At 34.7% G+C, this 26,536-nt stretch overlaps 1 protein-coding gene across 11 annotated transcripts in view; it reads left to right on the top strand.

Annotated features, from left to right (window-relative positions):
- RALGAPA1 (Ral GTPase activating protein catalytic subunit alpha 1) overlaps nt 1-26,536 on the top strand; it is a 304,015-nt gene that overhangs the window by 223,157 nt on the left and 54,322 nt on the right. For all 11 annotated transcript variants that reach the window (XM_043989575.1, XM_043989574.1, XM_043989567.1 and 8 more), the window contains 2 exons: nt 18,275-18,398; nt 19,508-19,663. In XM_043989575.1, the coding sequence (XP_043845510.1) occupies nt 18,275-18,398; nt 19,508-19,663 (280 nt within the window). The remainder of the gene's footprint in view (nt 1-18,274; nt 18,399-19,507; nt 19,664-26,536) is intronic.

The following is a 26,536-nucleotide window of genomic DNA, read 5'->3' as shown; positions in this document are numbered from 1 at the left end:
TCTCTCCTTAAATCATGTTATTTATCCAATAATTCATTCAGCTCTATATTTTTCCTCTTGTTTATCTTTTTGTTGAATTTATCCAATTCTGTAAGTGAAATATTAAAGTCTCCTACTATTAATGTGTTCTAAATGTCTTCTTTCAATTACCTTAAATGTTTTTCCTAAAAACTTACCCACCATGCCCTTTGGTTTATATGTATTTATTATTCTTTAACTACTAATATTAAATATATAGTTTGACCCTAGCACATCCTTTGAATCTATATATAAGATGGATATATGTCAAACATAGTAAATTTTGTATCTTGAGAGGAAGAGGTGGAGTTCCATAATGTGGAAGGGTTGACAATGGTCCCTCACTCATTCAATTTCAACATATTGCAATGTATTACAATTCACATGTTACTCAGGTAAATATATTTATAGATTATATATTTTATACCCCTCAGAAGTACTTAAAATGATTGCCATACTTAAAGATGAGTTAAGTATTTTTCTATACAAAAAGATAGTTTCCAAATTTGTTCGCCTTTCCTGTCACGACAAGGCAGTAGTTTGCTATTTAGCAGATCTTTTTAAAAAAATAAATAAATACGCATGCTTCATGATATCCCTTCATGATAAAAGTTACCTTCTAATAATAAGCAAGAAAATTTTTTTGAAAGAAAACCATGCTTATAGAGAGAACATTTTTGCAAATCAATTCTTAGTTTTCTTGTTGAAAATGTGTTGCAGGGGGCGGCTAGGTGGCGCAGTGGATAAAGCCCCGGCCCTGGATTCAGGAGTACCTGAGTTCAAATCCGGCCTCAGGCACTTGACACTTACTAGCTGTATGACCCTGGGCAAGTCACTTAACCCCCACTGCCCCACCAAAAAAAAAAAAGAATGTTGCCTATGGAAACTCATATATCTATTATACCTTTAAAACTTTGAAATGGAATTTACTGAAAAACTTAAGTTTTTTATTTCTTTATTTTTTTATTTTTTAATGGCCTTTGAATCCATTTACTTAAAATATCAAAATGTACCCCATCATTATTTTGTAACAACTGACTTCTGGAAAGATGGAAATTTCCTGGTCAGATTTCAATAAAAAACTTAGCAATTGTTGGAGGGAGACAATTTTGAAAAATGTATGATTGAGTAAATGCATTGGGCAACGCACTTCTTCTATTTGCATCTAAATATATTTGTGAAGTGTCTTCAGCAGAGCAGCCATTTCAGCAAAATATTAAAGTCGACTGAACAAGCCTTCAAATCACTGTATCACAGTGTTCAGTCACAATTTTCTAAAAGCACATTTGGTCACATTGCTTTTACTTAAAATAGTATTAAACATTTTTGCTCTAAAAGTTTTTGAATTATTAAACTATTAAATTTTTTAAAACAAGTATTAAAAGTTTCTATCTTTATTACAACCTTTTAATATCTATTTTTTATTTTTTATCTTATATAATTTATAATGGCATATGCATATAATTTATAAATTAATGTGCATGAATCAAATGTACATGTTCAAAAATATAGACAGTGGAGTGGATGACCAAAAGATTAGAGAACCCTCTTCCTTGACACTGTTAGGCATAACTGGTTTCCCTAATTGTCTTTCATTACTTTAGTTGTTTTTATTGTTACCATATCTGAGGCCATGACAGCGACTTCCAACTTTTTTAGTCACCTGAAGTATAATGTATTTTATTCAATCCCCTATTTTCACTCTTCCTATGTGTGTATGTGTTTTACAAGAATTTTGTTTATGAAGTAAATTGTATTTTTTTCTTATCCATTCCTCATTCTTTAAATTGGTGAATTTAATTATTATTCTTTATAATTAGGGGTAGTATCTATTAGTATTCTCAGTGCCTATCACAATTCCAATATTAAAAACAACTTTTCTAACCATGGGGCAATAAAAATTATCAATAAAGACCTTTGAAGAAAGGATTCAAAATTGAATAGAAACCAAATAATTTGATATTAAAGACTTTGTGGATCAAAGACAAATAATAGAAACATAGGCCATTTCATCAAAGAAAATTATGTCAAATGAGGCATCAAAACTTTGGGGAAATTTTTATTTTTCTAATTACCTGTTAACATGAGATGTGATTTTTGTATGCATCTAATAAAACTGAGAAATCAATAAATCAAAAAACTGCCTAAGCAAAAAAAAATATAAAATATTAAAATCAAAGAAAAATTAACAAAATTGAAAGCAAAAGAGATCCTTTTTGCTAAATAAAATTGGGAGCTATTTTCTTAAAAACTAACAAATTAGATGAACCATTACCTAATCTGATTTTTTATGAGAGGAAAACTAAAATGTCAGTATCAAAAATGAAAAAGAATCAGTGGAATAGAATAAGTAGATATTATACTAGAGTAAATAATCTATGATAATATGATAAACCCAAAGATTCAAGGTTTTGGAACAAAAACTCATTACTTGACAAAAACTGCTATGAAAACTGGAAAACACTATGGCAGAAACTAGGTATAGACAAACATCTCATACCATATACTAAAATAAGGTCAAAATGTGTACATTATTTACACATAAAGGGTGATACCATAAGCAAATTAAGAGAGCATGAAATAGTTTATCTGTCATTTATGGGCAGAGGAAGAATTTAGGACCAAAGAAGATATAGAGAATAAGCTTTTGCACAAACAAAACTAATGTAACCAAGATTACAAGGGAAGTAGAAAACTGGGAAAGAATTTTGAAACAAATATCTCTGATAAAGGCCTCATTTCTCAAATATATAGAGAATTGAGTCAGATTTATAAAAATACAAGTCATTCCCCAGTTGATAAATAGTCAAAGGATATGAACAGGCAGTTTCCAGAGAAAAAAATTAAAGCTCGATATCTATAGTCATATAAAAAAAAATGCTCTAAATCACTATTGAGCAGAAAAATGCAAAATTATCCATTTTACCTCCAGTTAACATCTCTATCTCTTTTTTAGTCATAAACTTTTCCATAGATTTGACAGGTCATTTCTTCCATGTTCCATTAACTCACATATAATATTATCCTTCCTTGCATATCCCATTTATGTGAGATAATTTTCCCAGTTCTTCCTTCACCCTTCTACCAGTGAATCTTTCCATTCTTCTTTTGAGATTTTCCAAAAATAGAATCACATCCAGGTCCTCTGTCTAATTAGACTCTCTCTGAGACCCTCAGTGATGATAAAGTTCTGAGGGGTTACATGTATCATTTTAACATTTAGGAATATTAACAGTTTTACCTTTTTTGACCCTTATGATTTTTCATTCCTGCTAACCTTTTTATGTTTCTCTTAAGGCTGTTGTTTGAATATCTTATTTTCTGTTCAGCTTTGGTCTTTTTCATCAAGAATGCTTGAAAGTTCTCTCCTTCATTAAGTATCCATTTTATTCTCCTGTAGGATTATACTCTGTTTTGCTTTGTATGCTATTGTTGATTATAATCCTTTGCCTTTGGGAAAATCATATTCTCAGCCCTCTGCTCCTTTGTAGTGTTAGGTGTAAAATCTTGTGTGATCGGGACTATGGCATCACAATATTTGAATACTTTCTTTCTGGCTACTTAACAGTATTTTTTCCTTGACCTGAGAACTCAGGATTTTGGCTACAATATTCCTGGGAGTTTTCATTTCATGGTTTCTTTTAGGAGGTGACCAGTTGTTCCTTTCAGTTTCTATTTTGCCCTCTGATTCTAAGATATGTGGGCAGTTTTATAATTTCTTAAGATATATGATGTGTAGGTTCTTTTTGTTGTTCATGGCTTTCAGGTAGCCCAGTGATTGTTAAAAATCCCTCCTTCATCTATTTTCCAGGTCAATTTTTTTTCTCCTCTGAGATATTTTATATTTTCTTCTATTTTTTTAGAAAGTCTTTTGACTATGTCTTATTGTTTCTTGATGTATCAAGCTTCCACTTGACCAATTCTGGCTTTTAAGGAATTATTTTCTTCAGTATGGTTTTATACATTTTACCAAGCTATTCTCTTTTCCTAACTTTCTTTTGTAGTTCTTATTTCTTTTCCCATTTTTTCCTCTATCATTCTTATTTAGTTTTACAGATTTATTTTTTTTTTGCCGATTTTTTATTATCTCCTTTTCTCTTTTAGGAATTCTTATTGGGTTTGTATCCAGTCTACATTTTACTTTGAGGCTTTGCTTATCAATATTTTTGAGTAATTTTCTTCTTTGTGTCTTGTAGCAATTTATGGTCAGATTCTTTCTTTGTTCTTCATTCTTCCAGCCTACTTCTTTTCTTTTGTTTTGTTTTGTTTGTGGGGCAATGAGGGGTAAGTGAATTGCTCAGGGTTACACAGCTAGTGTCAAGTGTCTGAAACCAGATTTGAACTCAGGTCCTCCTGAATCCAGGGCCAGTGCTTTATCCACTGTGCCACCTAACTGCCTGCTTCTTGACTTTGGACTTTATGTTAGTGTTGGACTCTATTTCTTTCTATGGGGGACTGACCTAAGCACTTGTCTTTTCATATCCCTTTACCCCTTTCATAGTTCAGTCTGGGGGTCTGTAAGTTTTCTGTGCTCCCAAAATGGTCTGATATGCTCTCCTAGCTAGGCTTTGCACTCACTTGCAACTGCTTCTTTCCACCTTGTATCTGTGATCCAGAACTCACTACTGGACAACAGAGCTGCCAGGTGGCACCCATTCCTACTTCCAGCATAAGTTCAGAGGGATCTCTTTTTTCTTCATTTCTTCTGGTCCCTGGTTCTCTGTCTTGCCTTTTTCTGTCCATGGGTGCTGGAAAGTTGCCCATCTTACAGCCCTCTCCACAATGTCCATTGACAGCTTCCCTGGGCTGTAAAAATTACTCACTATGACTTTTTCTTGGCTTTCTTTATCAGAATTTGGTCTGTCACATTTTCTTGTTTATAGCTAGGCAAAAATCCTTCCTCTCATTTCACCATGTTCACTTTACCTAGATTGTCCCAGTCTAAGAAAAACTATGCTACCTAAACTAATGTATTTATTCAATGGCATGCCAATCAGATTCCCAAAGGATTACTTTCATAGGCTAGAAAAAATACAAACAAAATTCATCTAGAGGAAGAAAAGATAAAAAATACTGAGAGTGACATGAAAAAAGGCGCAAAGGAAGGGGACCTAGAATTCTAGTAATACTTCAAAGCACTCTATTTTTTGACCAATGTAAAAAAAAAAAAAGAAAAGTTGATTAGTAGAACAAAATTAGATACAAAAGCAAATGAACTAGTAGCATAATGTTCAGGAAACCCAAGGACCTCACATAGTGGGATTAAAGGGTCACTATGATCCAAAAGTACTACTGTCATAACGTCTATCATACTATAGGTTTAAACCATCTCATACCATATTGTACAATAGTTATATTATCTAGATATAAAAGGTCACTTAAATGAATTGTGGTAAAAATTATTTGTGGTAAAAATTATTGGAGTTTTAGCTGACTCATTTGGGAGGGGCCACACTTGGCACACCCTGAAGTTACATATGCTACTGAGGTCAGAAGGAGAACTCTCCATAGGCAGTTTTTTGTTTTGTTTTGTTTTTATCATAAAAGTATTGTATTATTTTCCAGTTATATATAAAGATAGTTTACAACATTTGTTTAAAAGGATTTTTAGTTCCAAATTTTCCTCTGTCCCTCCCTTCCCTCTCCCCTCCCCATGACAGAAAGCAATTTGATTTAGGTTATAAATGTACAATCATATTAAACATATTTCTTCATTAGTCATGTTGTGAAAGACGAATCAGAATAAAAGGGAAAAATATAAAAAAATTAAAAACACACAAAAAAGTAGAACCAGTATAGTTCCATCTGCATTTAGAATCCACAGTTCTTTTTTCTGGGTGTGGAGAATATTTTCCATCATGAGTCCTTTGGAATTGTCTTGGATCATTGTACTGCTGAGAATAGCCAAATCTATCACAGCTGATTATCCCACAATGTTGCTGTTACTGTGTATAATGTTCTCCTGGTTCTACTCACTTCAGTCAGTTCATGTAAGTCTTTCCAGGTTTTTCAGAAATTTGCCTGCTTATCATTTCTTTTTTTTTTTTAATTAATAAAGTATTTTATTTTTTTTCCATTACATGTAAAGATAGTTCTCATCTTTTGTTTATACAAGCTTTACAATTTCAGATTTTTCTCCCTCCCTCCCCTCCCTTCCCCCTCCCCTAGACAGCAGGTAATCTGATATAGGTGTTTTATATATATATATGTATATATACACACACACACACACACCTAATAACATTAATCCTATTTCTGCATTAGTCATGTTATAAGAGAAAAAATCAGAGCAATGAGGAAAAACCTCAAAATAGAAAAAAAACAACAGCACCAAAAACAAAAGAAATAGTATGGTTCATTCAGCATCTATACTCCACAGTTCTTTTTTTTTTTTCCTTGGATTTGGAGATCCTCTTCCATCATGAGTTCCCTGGAACTCTTCTGTACCATTGCATTGGTGAGAAGAATATAGTCCATCACAGTAGATCAACACTCAATGTTGATGATACTGTGTACAATGTTCTTCTGGTTCTGCTCATCTCACTCATCATCAGCTCACGCAAGACCCTCCAGGTTTCTCTGAACTCCTCCTGCTCATCATTTCTTACAGCACAATAGTATTCCATTGTATTCATATACCACAACTTGTCCAGCCATTCCCCAATTGATGGGCACCCCCTCAACTTCCAATTCCTTGCTACCACGTAAAGAGCAGCTATAAATATTTTTGTACTTGTAGGTCCCTTTCCCCCTTCCATGATTTCTTTGGGGAAAAGACCCAAAAGTGGTATTGCTGGGTCAGAGGGTATGCACAGCTTTATCGCCTCCATAGGCAGTTTTTGAAGGACCTCCCCTTTTGGGGGAGGAAGATTGAATGCTCCCTGAAGGGAGGCGGAGGCTCTTCCGGAACGCAAGCTCTCTCTCTCTCTCTCTCTCTCTCTCTCTCTCTCTCTGGCTTCTGCCCTTCTGGTGGCGCGAGCAACTGTAGACTTTCCAGGTTTTGGTGAGTGAACAGAGAAAACCCTAAATTTCTTTGAATTAGCTTAATTGGAAACAATCTGGGGATTGCATAGGCCAAGTTTAGAGTTAAGAGTATTTTTCTGTATTTCTTTTTCCTATTTCCTTAGCTTTGATTTTTATTAGTTTCACCTTTGTTGTTTAATTAATTCCCAAGTAATAAAATCTGATCCTTCTGTGAATTAAAGCTGTAAGGCTCCTTTCTTATTGACCTGGGAGAAATATCTAAAAGGGCAGTTCAGAGGGGATGGTGAAGCTAAAGGTCCCTCATATTTCCAGGACCCCAGTATTTTGGCGAGTCACCGTATATCAAATTTTGGCCCTCACAGAATCAAGAGCCACAAAGGAGATACTTTTTAACAACCATGGATAATGGAAGTTTTTTGTGTTTTTTACCAAACTAAGGATAAAGAAGTTCATATAAGATAAAATGGAAGATGTTGATTCCATAAAATTATACATAACAAAATCAGTGCAGTAAGAATTAGAAAGGAAATGGGCGAGGGGGGTAATTTTTGCAGCCAGTTTTTCTAACCAAGGTAGGAAACAGATTCAGATATGTAATAAGAATAAATAAATGGTCAAAGCATATAAATAATCAGTTCTCAAAAGAAGGAAAACTTTTTTTTTTTTGGTGGGGCAATGAGGGTTAAGTGACTTGCCCAGGGTCACACAGCTAGTAAGTGTCAAGTGTCTGAGGCCAGATTTGAACTCAGGTACTCCTGAATCCAGGGCCAGTGCTTTACCAGCAAAACATATTTTTAATTACCATTCTCAAATTCCTTAACTACTTTTGTGAATACTATTCATTTCTTATGAAGTCTGAGCCCTACCTTATTCCTACTATCTTCTATACCTTCTCTTTTCCTGTTGTCCAGATGATGAACCTAGCTGTAGGAAATCTCACAACTTACTGATGGGGTACATTACTGATATATGTCATCTAAGCCTTCACTTCAGAAAAGCTGTTCCTCTTTGACTAATACTCTATCTCATTCCCTACAGAAGCCATTCTGAATCTTCCTTTCCTTCCTCACACCCTTCAGACATGCTCCTCTCCTTTCCCTCATTTGAGGAAATTGCTTTTGTGAGAAAATTGAGGTCTTTTGTTGTGAATTCCCCCTTCTCTCCTATCAAACTCAAAATCCCTTGACATCATCTCCCACTTCTATACTTGTCCCCCAGGCTCTGACAAAAGAGTGGTAAAGGGAAATAAGCATTTATACAGCATCTACTATGTGTCAGGCTCTGTGTTAATAAGCACTTGTACAAATATTATCTCATTCTCCTTAACTATATCTTTTCTCTCTCTCTCATATTCAAGGCCTCCTTATCTACTGGTTCCTTTCCTATTCAAATATGTCTAATTATTCCTTATCTTTAAAAAAAAAAAAACCTTCACTAGACTCTGCCTCTTCAAACTATAGTCTTCTTCTCCCTCATTGAAAAAGCTGCCTCTCTTTTCACTCCTCAGCTTTTTGTATTTTGACTTAGCATATACAGAGTTTTCAATGGTCTTTCAAGTGCCAAATCTTCTTATCAGTCCTCCTCCTTATCCACCTATCATCCTCATTTCACACCACTGACCACTCTCTTCTAGAAATTCTCCCTTTTAGATTTTCATGTTGCTTTTGTTTCCTGGTTTTCTTTCTACCTGTCTCACTATTCCTTCTCAGTCTCCCTTACAAGCTCATCATGTATGTAATACCCTGTAACCCCAAGTCTCTAAGTCCCCTACATTTCTTTCTCTACATTCTCAATGATCATGGCCATCTAGGTAGCATAATGCATAGCTGGCTAAACATGGAGTCAGGAAAACCTAAGTTCATATCTGCCATCATCAGCCATTAGCTTTGTACCCAAGTCACATAGTCTCTTTTTTTTTTTTTTTTTGGTTTTTTAGTGAGGCAATTGGGGTTAATGACTTGCCCAGGGTCACACAGCTAGTAAGTGTTAAGCGTCTGAGGCCGGATTTGAACTCAGGTACTCCTGACTCCAGGGCCGGTGCTCTATCCACTGCGCCACCTAGCTGCCCCGTCACATAGTCTCTTAACCTCTGTTTGCTTCTGTTTTATTCATCTGTAAAATGGGAATAATAATAGTATCTACTTGCCAAGGTTTTTAGTCTAAAATAAGATAATATTTTTAAGTGCTTTACACATTTTTTAAAGTGCTATATAAATGCCAACTCAATGGTATTGATATTATTATTAAGCTCATCAGTAGCAAGGAGTTTAATTACTATCTGTATGTCAGTGACCACTAGATTTTTATATCCAGCCCCCTTCTGTCCCTTGAACTTCAATCACATAACACCAGTACCTGTTGGACATTTCCAGCTGGATGTCCTGGGCACATCTCAAAGTCAATATGTCCAAAAGTGAACCCTCTGTTTTTCCCTTCCAAACTAACACTACTTTAAAATTCCCCCTTTTTATGTTGAAGACACCACTATTCTTCCAGTCCCCAGGTTCATATCCTCAGAATCATACTGATGTCCTCACTCTACTTCACCTCACAGTTATAAGTCACTTAATAATAAGTTGCAAAATCTTACTGTTTTTACCTCCACAATATTTCTCTCATCAAACCCTTTCTCTAGTCACATAGATATCCTTAATTTGCATTGCTTCTCGCCTACATTCTTTTTTTTTGTTGTTGTTAGTTGAGGCAATTGGGGTTAAGTGACTTGCCCAGGGTCACACAGCTAGTAAGTGTTAAGTGTCTGAGGCCGGATTTGAACTCAGGTACTCCTGACTCCAGGGCCGGTGCTCTATCCATTGCGCCATCTAGCTGCCCCTCGCCTACATTCTTAACTGGTCTTCCTACCTCAAATCTCTTACCTCTCTCAGCTGTCCTGTACGGTGTTGTCAAAGTAATTTTTCTTAAGCACAGATCTGATGTTTCTTCCTTAATCAGTAAATTCCAATAGTTTCCTATTGCCTCTATAATCAAATATAAACTCCTCCTTTAACTTTTAAAAGCTTTTCAAACTTTGCCTTTACTTACCTTTCTAACCAACTTCGGGAAGTAGTGGAGGACAGAAGGACCTGGCTTGCTGTGGTCCCTGACGTCATGAGAAGAGTAGGACACGACTGAACAAATTAGCAGTGGCAACCTTTCCAACTTCACTAGACACTAGTCCCCTTTTCTGCAATCTAGACAAAATGACCGTTTCTATGTGATACATGACAGTACATCTCCTGTCCCTTTGCACTGACCATCTCACATTCATAAATGCATTCCATCCATACCTCAGTCTCATAAAGCCCCTCTCTTCTTTTGTTTTTGTTTTTGGTGAGGCAATTGGGGTTAAGTGGCTTGCCCAGGGTCACACAGCTAGTAAGTGTTAAGTGTCTGAGGCTGGATTCGAACTCAGGTCCTCCTGAATCCAGGACTGGTGCTCTATCCACTGTGCCACCTACCTGCCCCCCTCTTCTTTTAAAATGCTGTTGAAGTACCATCTTTTACTTTTCCAAGATCCCCATAACTAATAGTGTCCTACCTCTTAAATGTTCTTGTATTTTACTACTTTATACATATTTGTATTAATGCTTTATTTATTATATGTATACTTTCTCTCCTCATTAGAATATAAACTCATTGTAAGTAAATAAATGCTATTGATTGATTTGCAAATATATGAAAAAAATACTCCAAAACATAAATAATAAGAGAAATGTAAATTAAAACAGCTTTGAGGTTCTATCTTACACCCTTCAGATTGGCTCAATGATCAAAAAAAAAAAAAAAAGGAAGGCAACTGTTGGAGGGTTTTAGGAAGATATGTGCTCTAATGCCTTGTTCATGGTTTTCAAGTAGTTCAATAATTTTCAGATTCTCTCTCCTGCATCTATTTTCCAGGTAAGCAGTTTTTCCAAGAAAATATTTCACATTACCCTCTTTTTTTTAATTCATTTGGATTTGCTTTATTGTGTCTTGTTTTCTCATAAAGTCACTAGCTTCCATTTGTTCAATCCTAATTCTTAGGCAATTATTTTCTTCAGAGAACTTTTGTATCTCCTTGTCCATTTGGCTTTTCAAGCTATTGACCTTTTTCTCATGACTTTTCTACATCATTCTCATTTCTCTATTTTTTCCCTCTACCTCTCTTACTTTATCTTCAAATTCCTTTTTCAGCACTTCTATGGCCTGAGACCAATTCATATTTTTCTTGGAAGCTTTGGATGTAAGAGCCCTGATGTTGCTATCCTCTTCTGAGGGTGCACCTCAATCTTCCTTGTCACTAAAGAAACTTTCTATGGTCCTCACCTTTCTCTGCCTGTTCATCTTGACTGTCTTTTACTTGACTATTAATTCCGTCTTACGGTGGGGCCCTGCTTCCAGGCTGTACTGTCTCAAGCTTCAGGGGGTCCCAGGTGGTATGATTTAAGGAGGGGAAGGTTCTTCACTTGCCTGGCCTATTCTCTGGCCTGTAAATAACCCCAGGCCAACTTGCTAATTAACCAGGCAACAAAATTTTGTTTGCTATGGTTGTTAGCTCCAAGGAACTTGTGCCCCTCCCCAACCTGGGCCACTGCCACTCAAGATTTTTTTCTGGTTCCCTGCTGGGGTAGGACAACCAAATTCCCCCTCAGCTCCTGCAGACACCCCTGTAGTCTCCCTCCCATCCTGGCCAGCCATACAGCCCTCTCACCAGATTGTGAGCATAGTTCCAGAAGTTGCCAGCACTGCAACTTATTCAGAGGCTCAGGGGTAAATTTCTCTGGTGCAGCCTGCCTGGGGCTGGATCTGTGTCACCTTAGTGCAGAGTTGGACTCCACTCTCAGCCTAGCCCAGCAGCTCCCTCCTGCCGAACTTCTAAACTGTCTTTGACTGGAAAATAATCTCAGCCCATCTTTGTGTGGGTTCTGCTGCTCCAGGAGTTGTCTTATGGCTGTGTTTGGAGTTTTGGGGAGTAATTGTGTCAGGAGCTCTGAACTTCTCTAATGCATTGTTAAAGGAACCATGAATTGTTGAAACCATCCTGGAAATCAATTTGCAACTATCTGCAAAAAGTTACTAAACTGTACATAGCCTTCTAACCCATGATACCACTGCTAGTCATATAACTTAGAGATTAAAGAAAGAAGGAGATGGCCCCATATGTACAGAATTATTCATTGTAGCAATTTTCTGTTGTGTTTAAATACTGGAAATTATAGGATGCCAATTAATTGGGAAATAATACTGTGCTATAAGAAATGACTAAAGTGACCTATTCAGAAAGACCTTGTAGTACTTGTATAAATGAACATAAACTGACGTGAACAGAACTAGGAAAACACTTTTTACAATGACTACAACCTTGTAAAGTTTAAAGTTAACAGCTTTAAAGACCTAAGAGAACTTTGATCAGTTCAGGGGCCACACTACAATTCCAGAGGACAAATGATGAAATATGCTTCTAACCTCCTTACAGAGAGATGATAAACTAGAGGTGCAAAATGTCACACATGGCCAACATAGGGTTTGTTTTTCTTGACTATGCTTATTTGTTAAAATGTAGAGTTTTAAAAGAATTTGTGATGGGGAAGAGAAGTAGAATTGATGACAAAGAACTAGGAATAATGATACTCCAAAAAGAACATCAGTGAAGCATTTTAAAAAATGTACAGATAACAGTCAGTAGTTTAAATGGAGACACTGACTAGTAGGACAACTTTGAAACTAACAAGGTGAATATTATTATATTTTTAAAAAATATCTGTATGACATAGACATTCAATCTTTTGTTCTTTGCATATGTTTGTCAAGTTGAATTTTTAAAAATAAAAATTTTAAAACAGATAAAGAATAAGCTTGATAGAGCTCTGGGGTTGGAATCAAGGACACCTGGTTCAATTCCTGATTCAGTTTCCTGTGCAAGTCACTTAACTCTCTGTGCCTCAGTTTCCTTGGGGTTGGATACAGTGACTTTTAAGTTTCCTTCAACTTCTAAATATATGATTGTATGACCTTAAAAAAGTTTCAGCTTTCTCCTAGGATATAATTTGCATAGAATAGGTATAATTAAATGAGAAGAACACTTGATTTCATTCAGAAGACTTGAATACCCATTGGTGGCATAGTGGATATAATAATGGGCTTGTAATCAGGAAGACCTAGGTTCAAATCTCACTTCAGACACTGTCCAGAAGTCACTTAATTCCTTAACCTCACTTTACTTATCTGTACAATAAGGGGGTTAACTCAATGGCCTCTAAGTTCTGTTTTACCCCTAAACCTGTGATTATGATCCTATGATCCAATCTTACATCCATCACTTACAAGTTTTGTGACCATGGAAAAGTCATTTAAACTCCTGGGATAAGCTAAGGCTTTGTTAATTATAAAATAGGGATGGGGTAGATTATTGTCTGCAAAGTCATCATTCTACACTTAATAGGCCATGACTAGGAGTGATAGCTAACATAGTCAATATCCAAAAGAATCTTATCAGGCTAGCTGGAGTATTGGGATAGATCCAATAAAACTATATTCAGTAGAAATAAATGTAAAGCCTTTCATTTGGGTATAAGATATCAGCTTCCCAAGAGCAGGGAACCAGGGTATTTCTATTCAGAAAATGTTCTGAGGCTTTTTGAGGACTGCAAACCTATGAGTCCATAGCATGACATAACAGCCAAAAGAGTGAAATCTTGGACTATATTTAGAGAGAGATTGCTTCCAGGAACGGGGATATGATAGTACCATTATTCTGATATTGTCAGACCTCAGATGGAAAAATGTATTCACTTCTGGGCATCACAGTTAAAGAAAGACATTGATAAGCTGCAGAGTGCCCTAAAGAGTGTTATTAGAATGGTGAAGGGCCTTGAGCCTGCCATACAAGAAATGGTTGAAGGAATTGTAGATATGTTAGCTTGGAGAAGAGAAGATTTGTGGGGCAGGGGGACAGAGAGGGCAGTATGGAATAATTCTGTCTTCAAGTATTTGAAAGGTTGTAGTGTGGAGGAGATAGTAGACTTTTTCTATATGGTCCAGAGGGTAGAACCAGGAGCAGTAGGTGAGTGTTGCAGAGAATCCAATTTAGGTTTGATGTCAGGAAAAACTTCTGGCAATTAGAGCTGCCCCAAAGTAAAATGAATTGTTTCAAGAGGCATCAGGTTTTCCTTCCTTGGTGGTCTCCAAACAGGCAAGATTGACTACTTCATGGGTTGTGTTATATACAGTGGGAATTCCTTTCTAGTATGGATTAGACAAGATGATTGTTGAAGTCCTTTCTAATTCTGTTTCTTTCATTCTTTTCCCGTTTATGTTTAGATTAAGCTGGTCTAGTTAAGTCTAGGACAAACTGAAATTTTTTGATTGACCAAAGCATTTTCATTTATTAATAAATAACAAAATAGAAAGCTCAATATTAATAACAGTATCATTATATTTCTAACCAAGATGATTACCTAAATGGAGGCAGACATGTCCACTCCACCAAAAACCTGAAATTCACACCAGACTAAATAGTCAAGAAATCCAATAAGAAACTTTAGTCACTACTTAACCAGAACTGCACAAAAAGTCAGCTGTAAGACCACAACCTTCAATAATGATCAGAGATTAGCTAGCAATATGTATAGCCTGAAGACTTATGTCCAGAGGCAGGGATAGTGAAGCCCCTCCACCCTGAGAACATCCCAGGGATGGTCATAAATCACCATGTAGTGAGGCAGCAATTAGTACAGCATGGTAGCATTCAGAATGGAACAGTGGTATAAGCTCCTTACTATTCTGGTCAGAGATACCATAGAGGGCCCAGAAGATAGAGCTCTCTGAATCTAAAAGGAATAATTCCAAGAGGTGGAAGTTAGCATAGGAACCAAGGAAATCCAAGTTTAAACTAAGGAGGCTTGACCACCCCATCCAAAATTATAGCAAGGGGTGCAGCTTGGCACTGACAGAAAGAACCAATCCAGGAAATAAAGGTAGAGAAATAAGTAAACAAAAGATGACACAGACCAGTTTTAAAAATTATCTTAGGTCAAGAGGTCATAATAAAAACAGCCAAGGAGAGAATAACAACCATAAGCAAAGATTCAAAGGAAACAGTGGATTTTCTACAAGGACTACATAAGTATCAAGAAGAAATTATAAAGAGATAAAAATTAAATATAAGCTCTAGAGGACAAAATTTAAGGAACAAGAAATAGCATAGAACATAAAGTTACAACTTACCCAAGAAATGCACTCCTTTAAAATTAGAATAGACCAAACAGAAATCCATGACTACATGTAACAGCAAGAAATAATAGAACAGGGGGAAGCTAGGTAGTGCAGTGGATAAAGCACAAGTGTTGGATTCAGGAGGACCCGAGTTCAAATCCAGCCTCAGACACTTGACACCAGCTTTGTGACCTTGGGCAAGTCACTTAACCCTCGTTGCCCTCCCCCCCCCAAAAAAGAAATAAAAAAAATAATAGAACAAAATTTAAAATATTTTTTTAAAGTAACGTACCTAACCTTTTTCCCCCAACTTACTTGGAAATTAAGTAAAGGAGAAATAAGTTTTTTTTAAAACAGTGGACTCACTGAAACTTATGATTATTTTTTTTTAAAGAGCCTGGACCTTATATTTCAAGAAATCATAAATGAAAACTGCCTAGATCTGTTAGAACCAGAGGGCAAAGTGAAGATACAAAGAATCCACTAATTACCACATGGAAGAAACCCTAAAAGGAAAAGTCCTAGGAGATGTCACAGTCAAAATTAAGAGCCCATAAGTCAAAAGGAAAAAAAAAAAAAAACTTGAAGCATTCAAAAAGAAGCAGTTCAAGCCTCCTCAAAACTTCAGTCAGAATCACACTTGACCTGGTAGCTTCTACAGTAAATGATAGGAAAATTTTGAATACAACGTTCTAAAAGGCAAAAAATATAAGCTTATAGCCAAGAAAATTGATTGGCCAGCAAAACTGAGTTTAATATTTACAGGAAAAGAAATGGATTTTCAGTGGAATAGAGGACTTAGATTATTTCTAATTTTTTTTAAAAATAGCTGAGTAGTAACTTTGAAATTCAAACACACATGTCCAGAGAAACCTAGAAAGGTAAATTTATCTGAGCAATTGGAAGGAACTGTGTGATGTTGTACTAACTTTCTAGTAGGTTTAGAAGAATGAATTTTCCCTTCAGACCTTAATGTCTTCAGAAGGTATTAAGAAAGTTTATAAACAAAAACAGAAGACCTGTGGGGGGCGGAATGGTTCTGCCCTGGGATTTTTAAGAAAGAGATGTGGAAATAAAAGGAATATACTAGCGTAGAAAGGAAGGAGGAGAATGTTGCTTTTTCATAATTAGGGTCTATATGATAAAGAGTATACAAACATGGAGGAAGGGTTGGGAGAAGCAGATATCAGATGGACCTTAATCTTATGTGAAACAAAGACAGGTTCAAAAGATACAGACACATAAAGAATTTGGTGTAGAAATACATCAAAACTCAACAGAAAAACAGATGGTGATAAGGAGAAAAGAGCCAGTCACAAGCAAAACAAATGTCTTGATTCCCAGAGAGGGGATGAAAAGGAAAAATAAATACAAAAACTGGAATGTAAGGTGATTCCATCAGTTGGAGAATGAAGGAATAAATGTACATAGATATAAATGAACATAATGAAATATTATAAGCCATAACAAATAATGAAGAAGATGATTTCAGAAAATCCTGGGTAGTATGAACTTATGTATAGTGAAGTGAGAACTGTATAAATAATTTATATAAAGACAGCATTAATATCATTGTAAAGTAAAACATCTGTTAAAGATTTAAGAATTTTTTATCAAAGCAGTGATTAGCCATATCTCTAGATGATAGGTGATGATGAAACAAATTACCTACCTGCTTATTGAAAGGTAATGGACTGAAGTTGCAGAAAAAGACATACATTTTTGGACACGGCCATAACAACATGGATTTGTTTTGTTTGGCTATGTTATTTGTTAGGGTTTTGTTTGTTTTTATTTTTTATTTTTAATGAAAGAAGAGGGAGTTATCAGTGGTGATTCCAGAGAGAAAGAAAAGCATTTAAGCATTTTTTTTAATTCATAGAGTACAGAAGAATGTTCAGAAGGAAATGCAAGCAAGCTGAGGTAGTTTTGAAATTAATGTGCAGAATTTGTTTTATACTTTTTAAATAATAAACATTTTTATTTATCGCTTTAGGTTCCAATTGTTATCCTTCCTTCCCTCCCTCCCTGAGGTAGCAAACAATCAAATATGGGTTATACATGTATGATTATGTAAAACATGACCATGTTTGTCATTTTGTACAAGAAAACTTGATTAAAAGAAAAAAGCATGAAAGAAAGTGAAAAATAGCCTGCTTCAGTCTGTGTTCCATCAATATCAGTTCTTTCTTTGGAGGTGGATAGTATGCATCATCAATAGTCCTTTGGGATTGTCTTGCATCATTGCATTGTTGAGAATAGTCAAGTCATTCACAGTTCTTCATCAAATAATATTGCTGTCACTATGCACAACATTCTCTTGGTTCTCTTCACTTCACTGTACATCAGTTCATATGTGTCTTTTCACGCCTTTCTGAAGTCCTTCTGCTTGTCATTTCTTATAGCACAGTAATATTCCATCACAATCACATACCACAGTTTGTTTAGCCATTCCCCAATTGATGGGCATTCCTTTGATTTCCATATTATATACTTTTTTAAAAAATGAAATGAAATGGAGATTCATGGTTTCAAATGTCCTTCTGAGTAGTACTAATTGGAAATTCTTTTTCTTTTGATATTTAAATACATAATTTAAAATTTGAAAAAGACAGGTAGCAATAACAATTAAAAACAGTAATCATGACTTGTTTGGGTTGTTTTATTTCTCTTTTTTTTTTTCCTCTCTAGGTAATAGTGTTGTGAAGGGAAAGAAATGCCCTTTATTATCCATCTCAGTTTAAATTGATCAAGCTACCGCTCTTGTCATCTATTGGCTCTCTTTGCTTAATGGTACATAACTGAAACAATACTGCTAACAATAGTTTGTTTCAGATTTATCAAGCCAATTTGATCCAATCAGGAAATGACTTGATCAGAATCAAGAGCTCCTTTTCAAGTACATAAATTAGATGGTCTAAATACTAGTGTATCTTTTCTTAACTACCAAATTACAAGCTCTTTGAAGGAAGTGATAAAGTTTTCATCTTTGTGTGAGTCACAGGACCTATTGATTCTTTATAAATTGTATAGGCATAAATACTTTTAAAATAAATAATGTAATCTTTTATTCCTACAGCCGAGAGACGCACAAGATTGCTGTATTTTATGTGGCCGAGGGACAAGAAGATAAGCACTCCATTCTCACTAATACTGGAGGAAGTCAGGCATATGAGGATTTTGTGGCTGGTCTTGGTTGGGAGGTATCAGTTTTAAATTTTAGCATTTTATTCTTGTTTTATTTCTTATAGGAAAAGAAGGTGGTTTTTCTTCCTTGTTGTGATACTTTTTTCTTTATGTTACTAGAAAGTTCTTCTGGGATTAAGCCTCTAAAACCGGGGTGGTTAGGGGGGACTAAAACTAAAACTACTTTCATTCATCCTGTTGCTCTGCTCTGAGTCTCACCTGTAAAAACATCAATTGTTTGGAGTGTCAGTAGGGTCTCTTCCCAGCTTTCTCACACTTGCACATAGTAGGTATTTTAAGTGTTCAGTGGCAACTGGAATTGAGCTGCCTATGTCTGCAGGCTTCCTTGTCTATTAAACAGAAATAATTATTCCTATCCCCTAATCCTATTGTATTACTTGTGATAAAGTATACAAATATGCTTTGAACATTATAAAATATTTATGATATAAAATCTAATACAAATAAATTAGATTATATACAGATTATCTAACATTAACTATTGACTTTTACATGCAACTCTTCACAATGTATTATTGGTATTTGAAAAGTATTCAGACTATATCTTTATGAAATGAAAGATTAGCTTCATTTTATCAGGTGGTAAAGTGCCTTTATTTAAAACTTGTGCACAAATTAATTTATAATTTGTCATGAAGGGAAAAAGTACTGTAGAGTGCTAAATTATTATTTTCCGGCTCTGGTCAAGGGCAAAGTAATAACACAAATTGAGGAATCATTTTGAGCTGATTAAATATCACACACCTATTGATCAGTTAATCAAATTGGCATTACTGTATAAATTTTTACCCTTAAGCCATTTCCAGTCTTTTTTTTTTAACTTCCTAGCCATGATCTCCCACAAGTCTTTGTAATTTATCATTAACACCTATTGGACCAACATAGGATACCATTGCTCAGCAGTTGATTTCTTTCCTAATTAGTTTCTACTAATTAGGTGTTCTCAGCTCAGAAATAAAATATGTGAGTAGATGAATTCTGACTTAGTTTCAATATAATTTTAGTTAGTAATTGAAAAATGTTATTTTTACAATTTAAAATGTCTGTGATTTGTCTTTTTTACATTATGGAAATTTTGGACTTTTTTGTTTGTTTTTTCTCACAGGTAAATCTAACAAATCACTGTGGTTTTATGGGAGGATTGCAAAAAAACAAAAGCACTGGATTGACCACTACATATTTTGCTACTTCTACGGTAGAAGTAATGTTTCATGTTTCAACACGAATGCCTTCTGATTCTGATGACTCTTTAACTAAAAAAGTAAGTGTTTTTTGCTTTTTGATTAAATTATAAACCTTAGTAAAAGCAAATTGCTACTTTAAAGGAAAACTGTAAATTTCTATATTCAGATAGAAAGTAGTATTAAGATTCATAAAGCATAAAGTTTTTTTAATATGACTCCCCATTTTAAAGTGCAGTACATTACTAGAAATAACATTGTAGAGCTATAAAACAATTCATGCTTGACTGTGAGAAAAATATTATGATTAGGGGTTGAATTCCTGAATAGAACCCCAGCTTCAAATAAAATACAACTATGGCCAGCACATGTCATAAAAACAAAATAGTAAATATTTTGCTAAAAATACTTAAAATCAACATTTATTTGCCAGTCTACAGGCATTCGCTAAGCATGTATTATATGTTGTGTGCTGGGGATAAAAAGGAAAAAATTAAATAGTTCTTACCTTCAAGTAGATTATATTCAGTAGGGGGACATATTATGTATAAGGTTGGATAGGGCTTTAAATTCCAAACAATAGTTTATATTTTATTCTGTGCCTCTGACTTTCCAGATCAAAACACTTCCCCAGCACATAAACTCCTTGAGAGCAGAGACTAGCTCTCTTTTATTTTTGTATTATACATATCAGCATATAAAAATATAACCATGCCATTTTAAAAATTAAATTTAAGTTTTCTTTGTAATGATTTGGATCATGTCTCTTTTTAAAAGCTCACCAAGGAAGTTTGAGCTGATACATTTTTTTTCCCAGATAAAGTTTCTTGTAGTAAGAAGAGGCATTCATAGTCATTTCATTAACTTTAGAAGAGCCTTAAAATATTATGATAATTTTTTTTATTTTTAAAATTTTGTTATTGATAATGATCATGCTGTTAAAGGTGATTGTAATTTATCCAGGAAAAAGCATTTCAAAAGTTAAATACAAATTTAGCATTTCTCTTTTTTACTTTCTCTGTTTATTCCAAACTATTACTGAATAAACATATCAGACTAAATAAAGGTTAAACCTACCATATAAAAAATGCCACTATCAATTAAAATCATTCCTGGCACTTTCCACAACTCTTAAACAGTTTCACTGGAAAGATATAAAATGAGTTACCAAGCTATTAGCATCATGGTATAGAGGTAAATGTGCTGGCCTTGAAGTGAACCAAGACCTGAGTTCAAATCCTATTTCCAACACCTACTGTGTGACCTTGAGCTACTTAATGTTTCAGACATTCAATCTCCTTAACTGTAAAAGTGGCAATAATTTCTGAATTGAAAGGCATTAAATATAATGTGTTATATAAAATGTTTTTTAACTTCAAGATTATAACAAACAACTAACAATTTATATAGTGCTTACTATATGCACTTTTTTTTTTTTTGCGGGGCAATGGGGGTTAAGTGACTTGCCCAGGGTCACACAGCTAGTAAGTATCAAGCGTCTGAGGCCGATTTTCAACTCAGGTACTCCTGAATACAGGGCCGGTGCTTTATCCACTGAGCTACCTAGCTGCCCCCACTATATGCACTTTTACAGCTATTCTCTCATTTGATCCTTACTACATCCCTTGGAGGGTAGGTGCTGTTAAATAGAAAGTGACTTGCCCAGGGCCTCACAGTAAATGTCTGAGGCCACATTTGAACTCAGGTCGTCCTGACTCAAGGTTTGGTGCTTTATGCCATCTAGCAGCCATATAAATGTCAGTATTGTTATCTAAAAACCTTTATCAAAGATTTTCTAAGAAATAGGACAATATTCTGATTTGCTGTTGCTTTAAACTTTGTCAGGTATGCAAAATCAATAGTGAAAGGCATCAAAATTGAGTTAGAGTATAATTAGAAAATTCTAAACAAGTACCAAGGTGACAGGTAGGTGGCACAGTGGGTGGAGTGCCAGGCCTGGAGTCAGGAAGACTCAATTTCCTGAGTTCAAATCTGGCCTCAGACACTTACTTGCTATGTGAATCTAGGTTAAGTCACTTAACCCTCTTTGCCTCAGTTTTCTCACCTGTAAAACATGAGCTAGAGAAGGAAATGGCAAACTACTCCAGTATCTATACCAAGAAAAACCCCAAATGGGATCACAAAGAGTCTGAATCAACTAAATAACAAAAACAAAGTACCAAAAGTTAGGAATTGCTATTTGGTAATATTTAATTAGAAGAGTGTGTTCACTACCAGGTATGTAGGGCATATACTCATAGGATATTTTCCATCTAATTTTTTAAAGGCATATATGGGAGCAGTTATCAAATATTTCTGCCTTAGACAATATGATTAATTAGAAAAGACCCTAGATTTGAAATCAGAAGAACTGGTTCAAATTCTGGCTTTAGTTCTGACCTGTATGGTCTTAGATAAGTCATTTAACCACTTTGGGCTTCATATTACTTATCAGTAAAATTAGAGAGTTGGTCTAGATGATATATAATATTACTTCTTGCTTTAAATCTATAATCCCATGATTCCATGAAGTATTTTGGTATGATATATCATAAAAAGAAAATATATTTTCTTCATTAGAAGATAAAACTATTAAAAATAATATATAGCTAATTTTTATACCAATTCTCTTCAACAAAATATGGCTTACTGCATTGGCATTTTTTTTACCAGAATTTAATAAATTCCACATTAGTGATAATAAGTTGAGGCCTTGAACGTGTGTCCTATTACGAATGAACAATTGGATATCATTAAATTGTCCCCTTTTCCTTTGTACATATATCTTCAGATGTGCTAATCCATTCAGTAGACACATTAATGAGCACTGGTTGAAGTGTAATATTGGAGGAAGTAAGGCTTGTTGACCTCAGCATGGAGTTTAATACCTTTAAATTAAATTAGATACTTGACAGTGAGTATAAAGAAATAGCCATGCCTCTGGCAAACTAGAATTATTGATGTCTTTCTTGTTCTTGATGTTAAACTTAGCTGGGAGGAGAGGGGGGAAGGAATCATTTATGTCTATTTTAAAGACACTAACTTTAGTTCTGACTTTTCATTTGAAATGTTGTCTAGTAATTTTGTAAAATGGTTGTTTTAAGACCTTATGAAACAAGCATGACATGTAACTTTCTCTAGAAATTTTAAAGCACAGAATTTTTTTTTCCTCAAGAAGAAAGACTTCAGTTTTCAATAAGATCAGAACCTTGTAGCAGTAACTTTTCTACAGAGTTTGTCACAAATTGTCCAATGATTGTCAAGCTGGGTCATTCATATTATTTCTTACACTCTGGTTCGGTGTTACTAGTCAGCCACCAGTCTAAGTCATTTCTCTTTATAAATTGTCTCTATGTATGTAATGGGAAAATATTTTAAAATAATTTCTTTTCAACACCTCAAATACAGAAGTGCTATAAACAGACAAAAAGTGTTCTTAGTATCCCCTTTCTCTTTTATTTTTAAATAAACTTTTATTGATATTCTTTGTTTTTTATTATTATAGTTTTCCCCATTATCTCCCTTTCTCCTCATCCCAGAAAGCTATCCTTTATAACAAATAAATATGATGTGAGGTGTATAAAATGTTTTTTAATTTTAAGATTATAACAAACAACTGACATTTATAGGGTATGTACTCGTATATAGGGTATTTTGCCACCTAATTTTTTTTAAAGACAAAAAAGAAGAAAGAAAAAGAAGAGGAGAATATCAGCACAAGTGATCAATACACTGAAAACCTCTTCCATTTCTTAAAATAGAGATCTAATCATGTTGTTAACTTATTTTTTATAGGATAGAGTAAAAAATCCCATATCTGGCACTTAAAAAATATCCACAATCTGGCGCCAGTTTATCTTTCTACATTTATTTCATACTATTTCCCTTTACCAACTACATTGTGGCCATGTTGGAACTGTTACTTAGTCTTTTCCGTCACTCTTCCACTTAGAAGTACATTCATGTAAGCTCCCTACTATACTTGGAATATAGTTCTTTCATAATGCTACCTGTTGAAATCCCTTCTCTTGCTTTGAGAAGCAACTCATATCACTTCCTCAAAGAAGTCTTCTCTAATCACTCTACCTAGAAGTGATCTAGTCCCTTTCTCTTCCAACTTCCTTATAACACTTTATGAACCTCACTAATACCCTCATAAAATTGTTTTGTTTTCTACTCATTTGTACATTTATTGTAAGTTTCTTAAGGGAAGAAACTGACATTTTCCAACATTGTATTCCTAGCACCTTAGTAGACATAGTAGGTGCCTAATAAACACCTTGTTCCCCAGTTTCTTCTAGGCCACATTCTTAAACCCACCCTTGTAGATAAGTTAATCAGTTCTTCAAGATTTAGCTTTTGCTAAATGATCTGAATGAGATAATTGTAGTTCACATTTAATTTTACTCTATTTCATAGTTTTATAGACTCTTTCATAGTACATTTCCTGTTAAGGAGCATGAATACCCACATATATGAGCATATTGAGTCAGTTTCTGCTGAAATTGTGTTAATGCAATGTAAAACAGTTGATTTTCTTTCAAACTTTGTAAAAGAATCTACATGAGGTTCTAGTTTATAAATTAAATCAAATTAGTCCTTTTCAGATCAGGGTTCTGATCTGAAATGTTTAGGGAAATAAAATTAGACTCCATGGAAACCCCTAAGAAACTACAACCTGAATATAACCCCTGGAAAATAAACTCAAAAATAATTATAAAATTTAGGGAACTACAAAGAAATATTAACAAATTTTTCTTCAGTCACATATTTTAAAAATAATATCTCAATTGATTGGTTAAAGCATGGTGCATTAGCACCATATAAACATAAGACTTTGTTTATATGTTCAGTCCCTAGAAAAGTCAAAGGGAAGTCACATGTACAAATATATAACCAAAACAACCTTAGGAACTTAAAGTCCTGATAAAAAAATACTGTAAATATGCTACCAGTGAAAGAAGAGTAAAGCCAAAGAATATAAATAGCTCTGCACAGTTGTCTCAAACCACTAACAGTATAATTGCTTGTAAAGATCAGTATCATCCTTTCCATATGAGGTTATCACTTAAAGGTACTCAGATACGCAAATGGATGTGATCTCATCAATTTAGTAGCTCCATTTCAACAATGCAGATTACAATCAATTCATGCCTGCCTGTTCTACAGAATTCTTGTTCATTCAGGCTACAGTCTACATGTAGTCCAATCTCTCCCAAAAGTTTTCCACAAGGGATCCAACCTATGAAATAGAAATTATAAAAGTAGTGTGTTTACATACTTCATATGTGCACTTACAGCTCTCTTTAGACTATGAAATATGCTATTATATATGAAGTTAGAGGATCTGAATTCAAATCACACTTCTGCCACTCTTTATGTTATGACTTTGGACAACCTGTGTGAGCCCATTTTCTCATCTTTAAAATTAAGAGATTAGACTAATTGGTCTTTGAGCTACATTCCAGCTCTGAATTTATAATCCTATATAGCACTAGGAAAAGATATAACAAAATGAATAATCTTCCATTCTTTATTCTTCAATCATTCAACAAAGAGAAATAAATGAGAAATAACATTCAAACCTGAAATTATATTTTAAAAAGAGAATAAATCACAAAACTACTTGATTCTGGTTAAAAATAGGATAGATGAGTAGAATAGCCTGTTTAGGGAAGAATCAGAAATAATTGAATTTGATAAATCTGAAATTATAATTGGGGAGAGCAGTCAGTGTTAAGTGACTTGCCTAGGGTCACACAGCTAGTAAATGTCTGAGGCGAGATTTGAACTCTGGTCCTCTTGACTCCAGGAACAGTGTTCTAGCTGTCTATATCACCTAACTGCCCCACTGAAATTATAAATTATTTGAGAAAGTAATTTCTGGGAAAACTGGAAAGAAAACAGTTTGGCACAGAAATTAAGTTTGGGCCAACTTATATCATAGACCAACATAAGATCAAATATCCAAATATAGGGAACTAACATATCATACAAAAATGTCCTTCATAGCTGTGGCTAGAATCCCCCCTAATATTCTTAAACAAACAAGGGATAGAAAAGATCACAAAAGATAAAAATGTGTAATTCTGATTATGTGAAATTTCATAGAGAGTGCTGGACATGAATCTAGGTTAAAATCCTTTCTCAGGGGCAACTAGGTGGCACAGTGGATAAAGTACTGGCCCTGGATTCAGGAGCACCTGAATTCAAGTCCGGCCTCAGACACTTAACTCTTACTAGCTGTGTGACCCTGGGCAAGTCACTTAACCCTCATTGCCCCACCTCACCCCCTAAGAAAATCCTTTCTCAGAGGCTTCCTAGATAAGTGACATTGGTAAATCACTTATCTTCTCTGTATGTCATTTTCCTCACCTGTAAAATAAGGGCATTGGACTCATTGGCTTCTTAAGATTCCTTCCAGCTTTAAAACCATGATCAAAAGATCCAATGAAAAATTTTACACAAAAAAATTAATATAGCTGAGGTAGGGAGAGAAGCAGGTGACTGGGGGAGAAAATTGCATCAATATCTGACAAGAGTCTGATATCTGTATAGTAAACTACCACATAAAACCAAAAGCCATTTTCTGATGGATTAGTAATCAAATGACATCAATCCATCAAATATTTATTACTGTAAATGCCTACTATGTGCCAGATACTGTGTTAGGTTCTGAGGATACAAGTGCAAAGAATGAAGCAATCTCTACTCTTATGGATTTTATATCCTAATGGAGGAGATAAATAAGTATGTATAAAAACATAAAGGTAATAAGTACAAATACATACAAAGTAATTTAAATACAAAGTAGTTAGGGCAGCCAGGTGGCATGATAGATAGAATGTTGGGCCTGAAGTTAAGAAGACTCATCTTCTTGAGTTCAAACCTGGCCTAATATAACTAGTATGTGACCCAGAGCAAGTAACTTATCCCTGTTTGCTTCAGTTTTC

This window comes from Dromiciops gliroides, chromosome 2 (genome assembly GCF_019393635.1).
Source record: "Dromiciops gliroides isolate mDroGli1 chromosome 2, mDroGli1.pri, whole genome shotgun sequence".
Classification (NCBI taxonomy): domain Eukaryota; kingdom Metazoa; phylum Chordata; class Mammalia; order Microbiotheria; family Microbiotheriidae; genus Dromiciops; species Dromiciops gliroides.
Note: the sequence above shows the minus strand (reverse complement) of the source record. Positions and strands in the feature narration are given on the sequence as shown.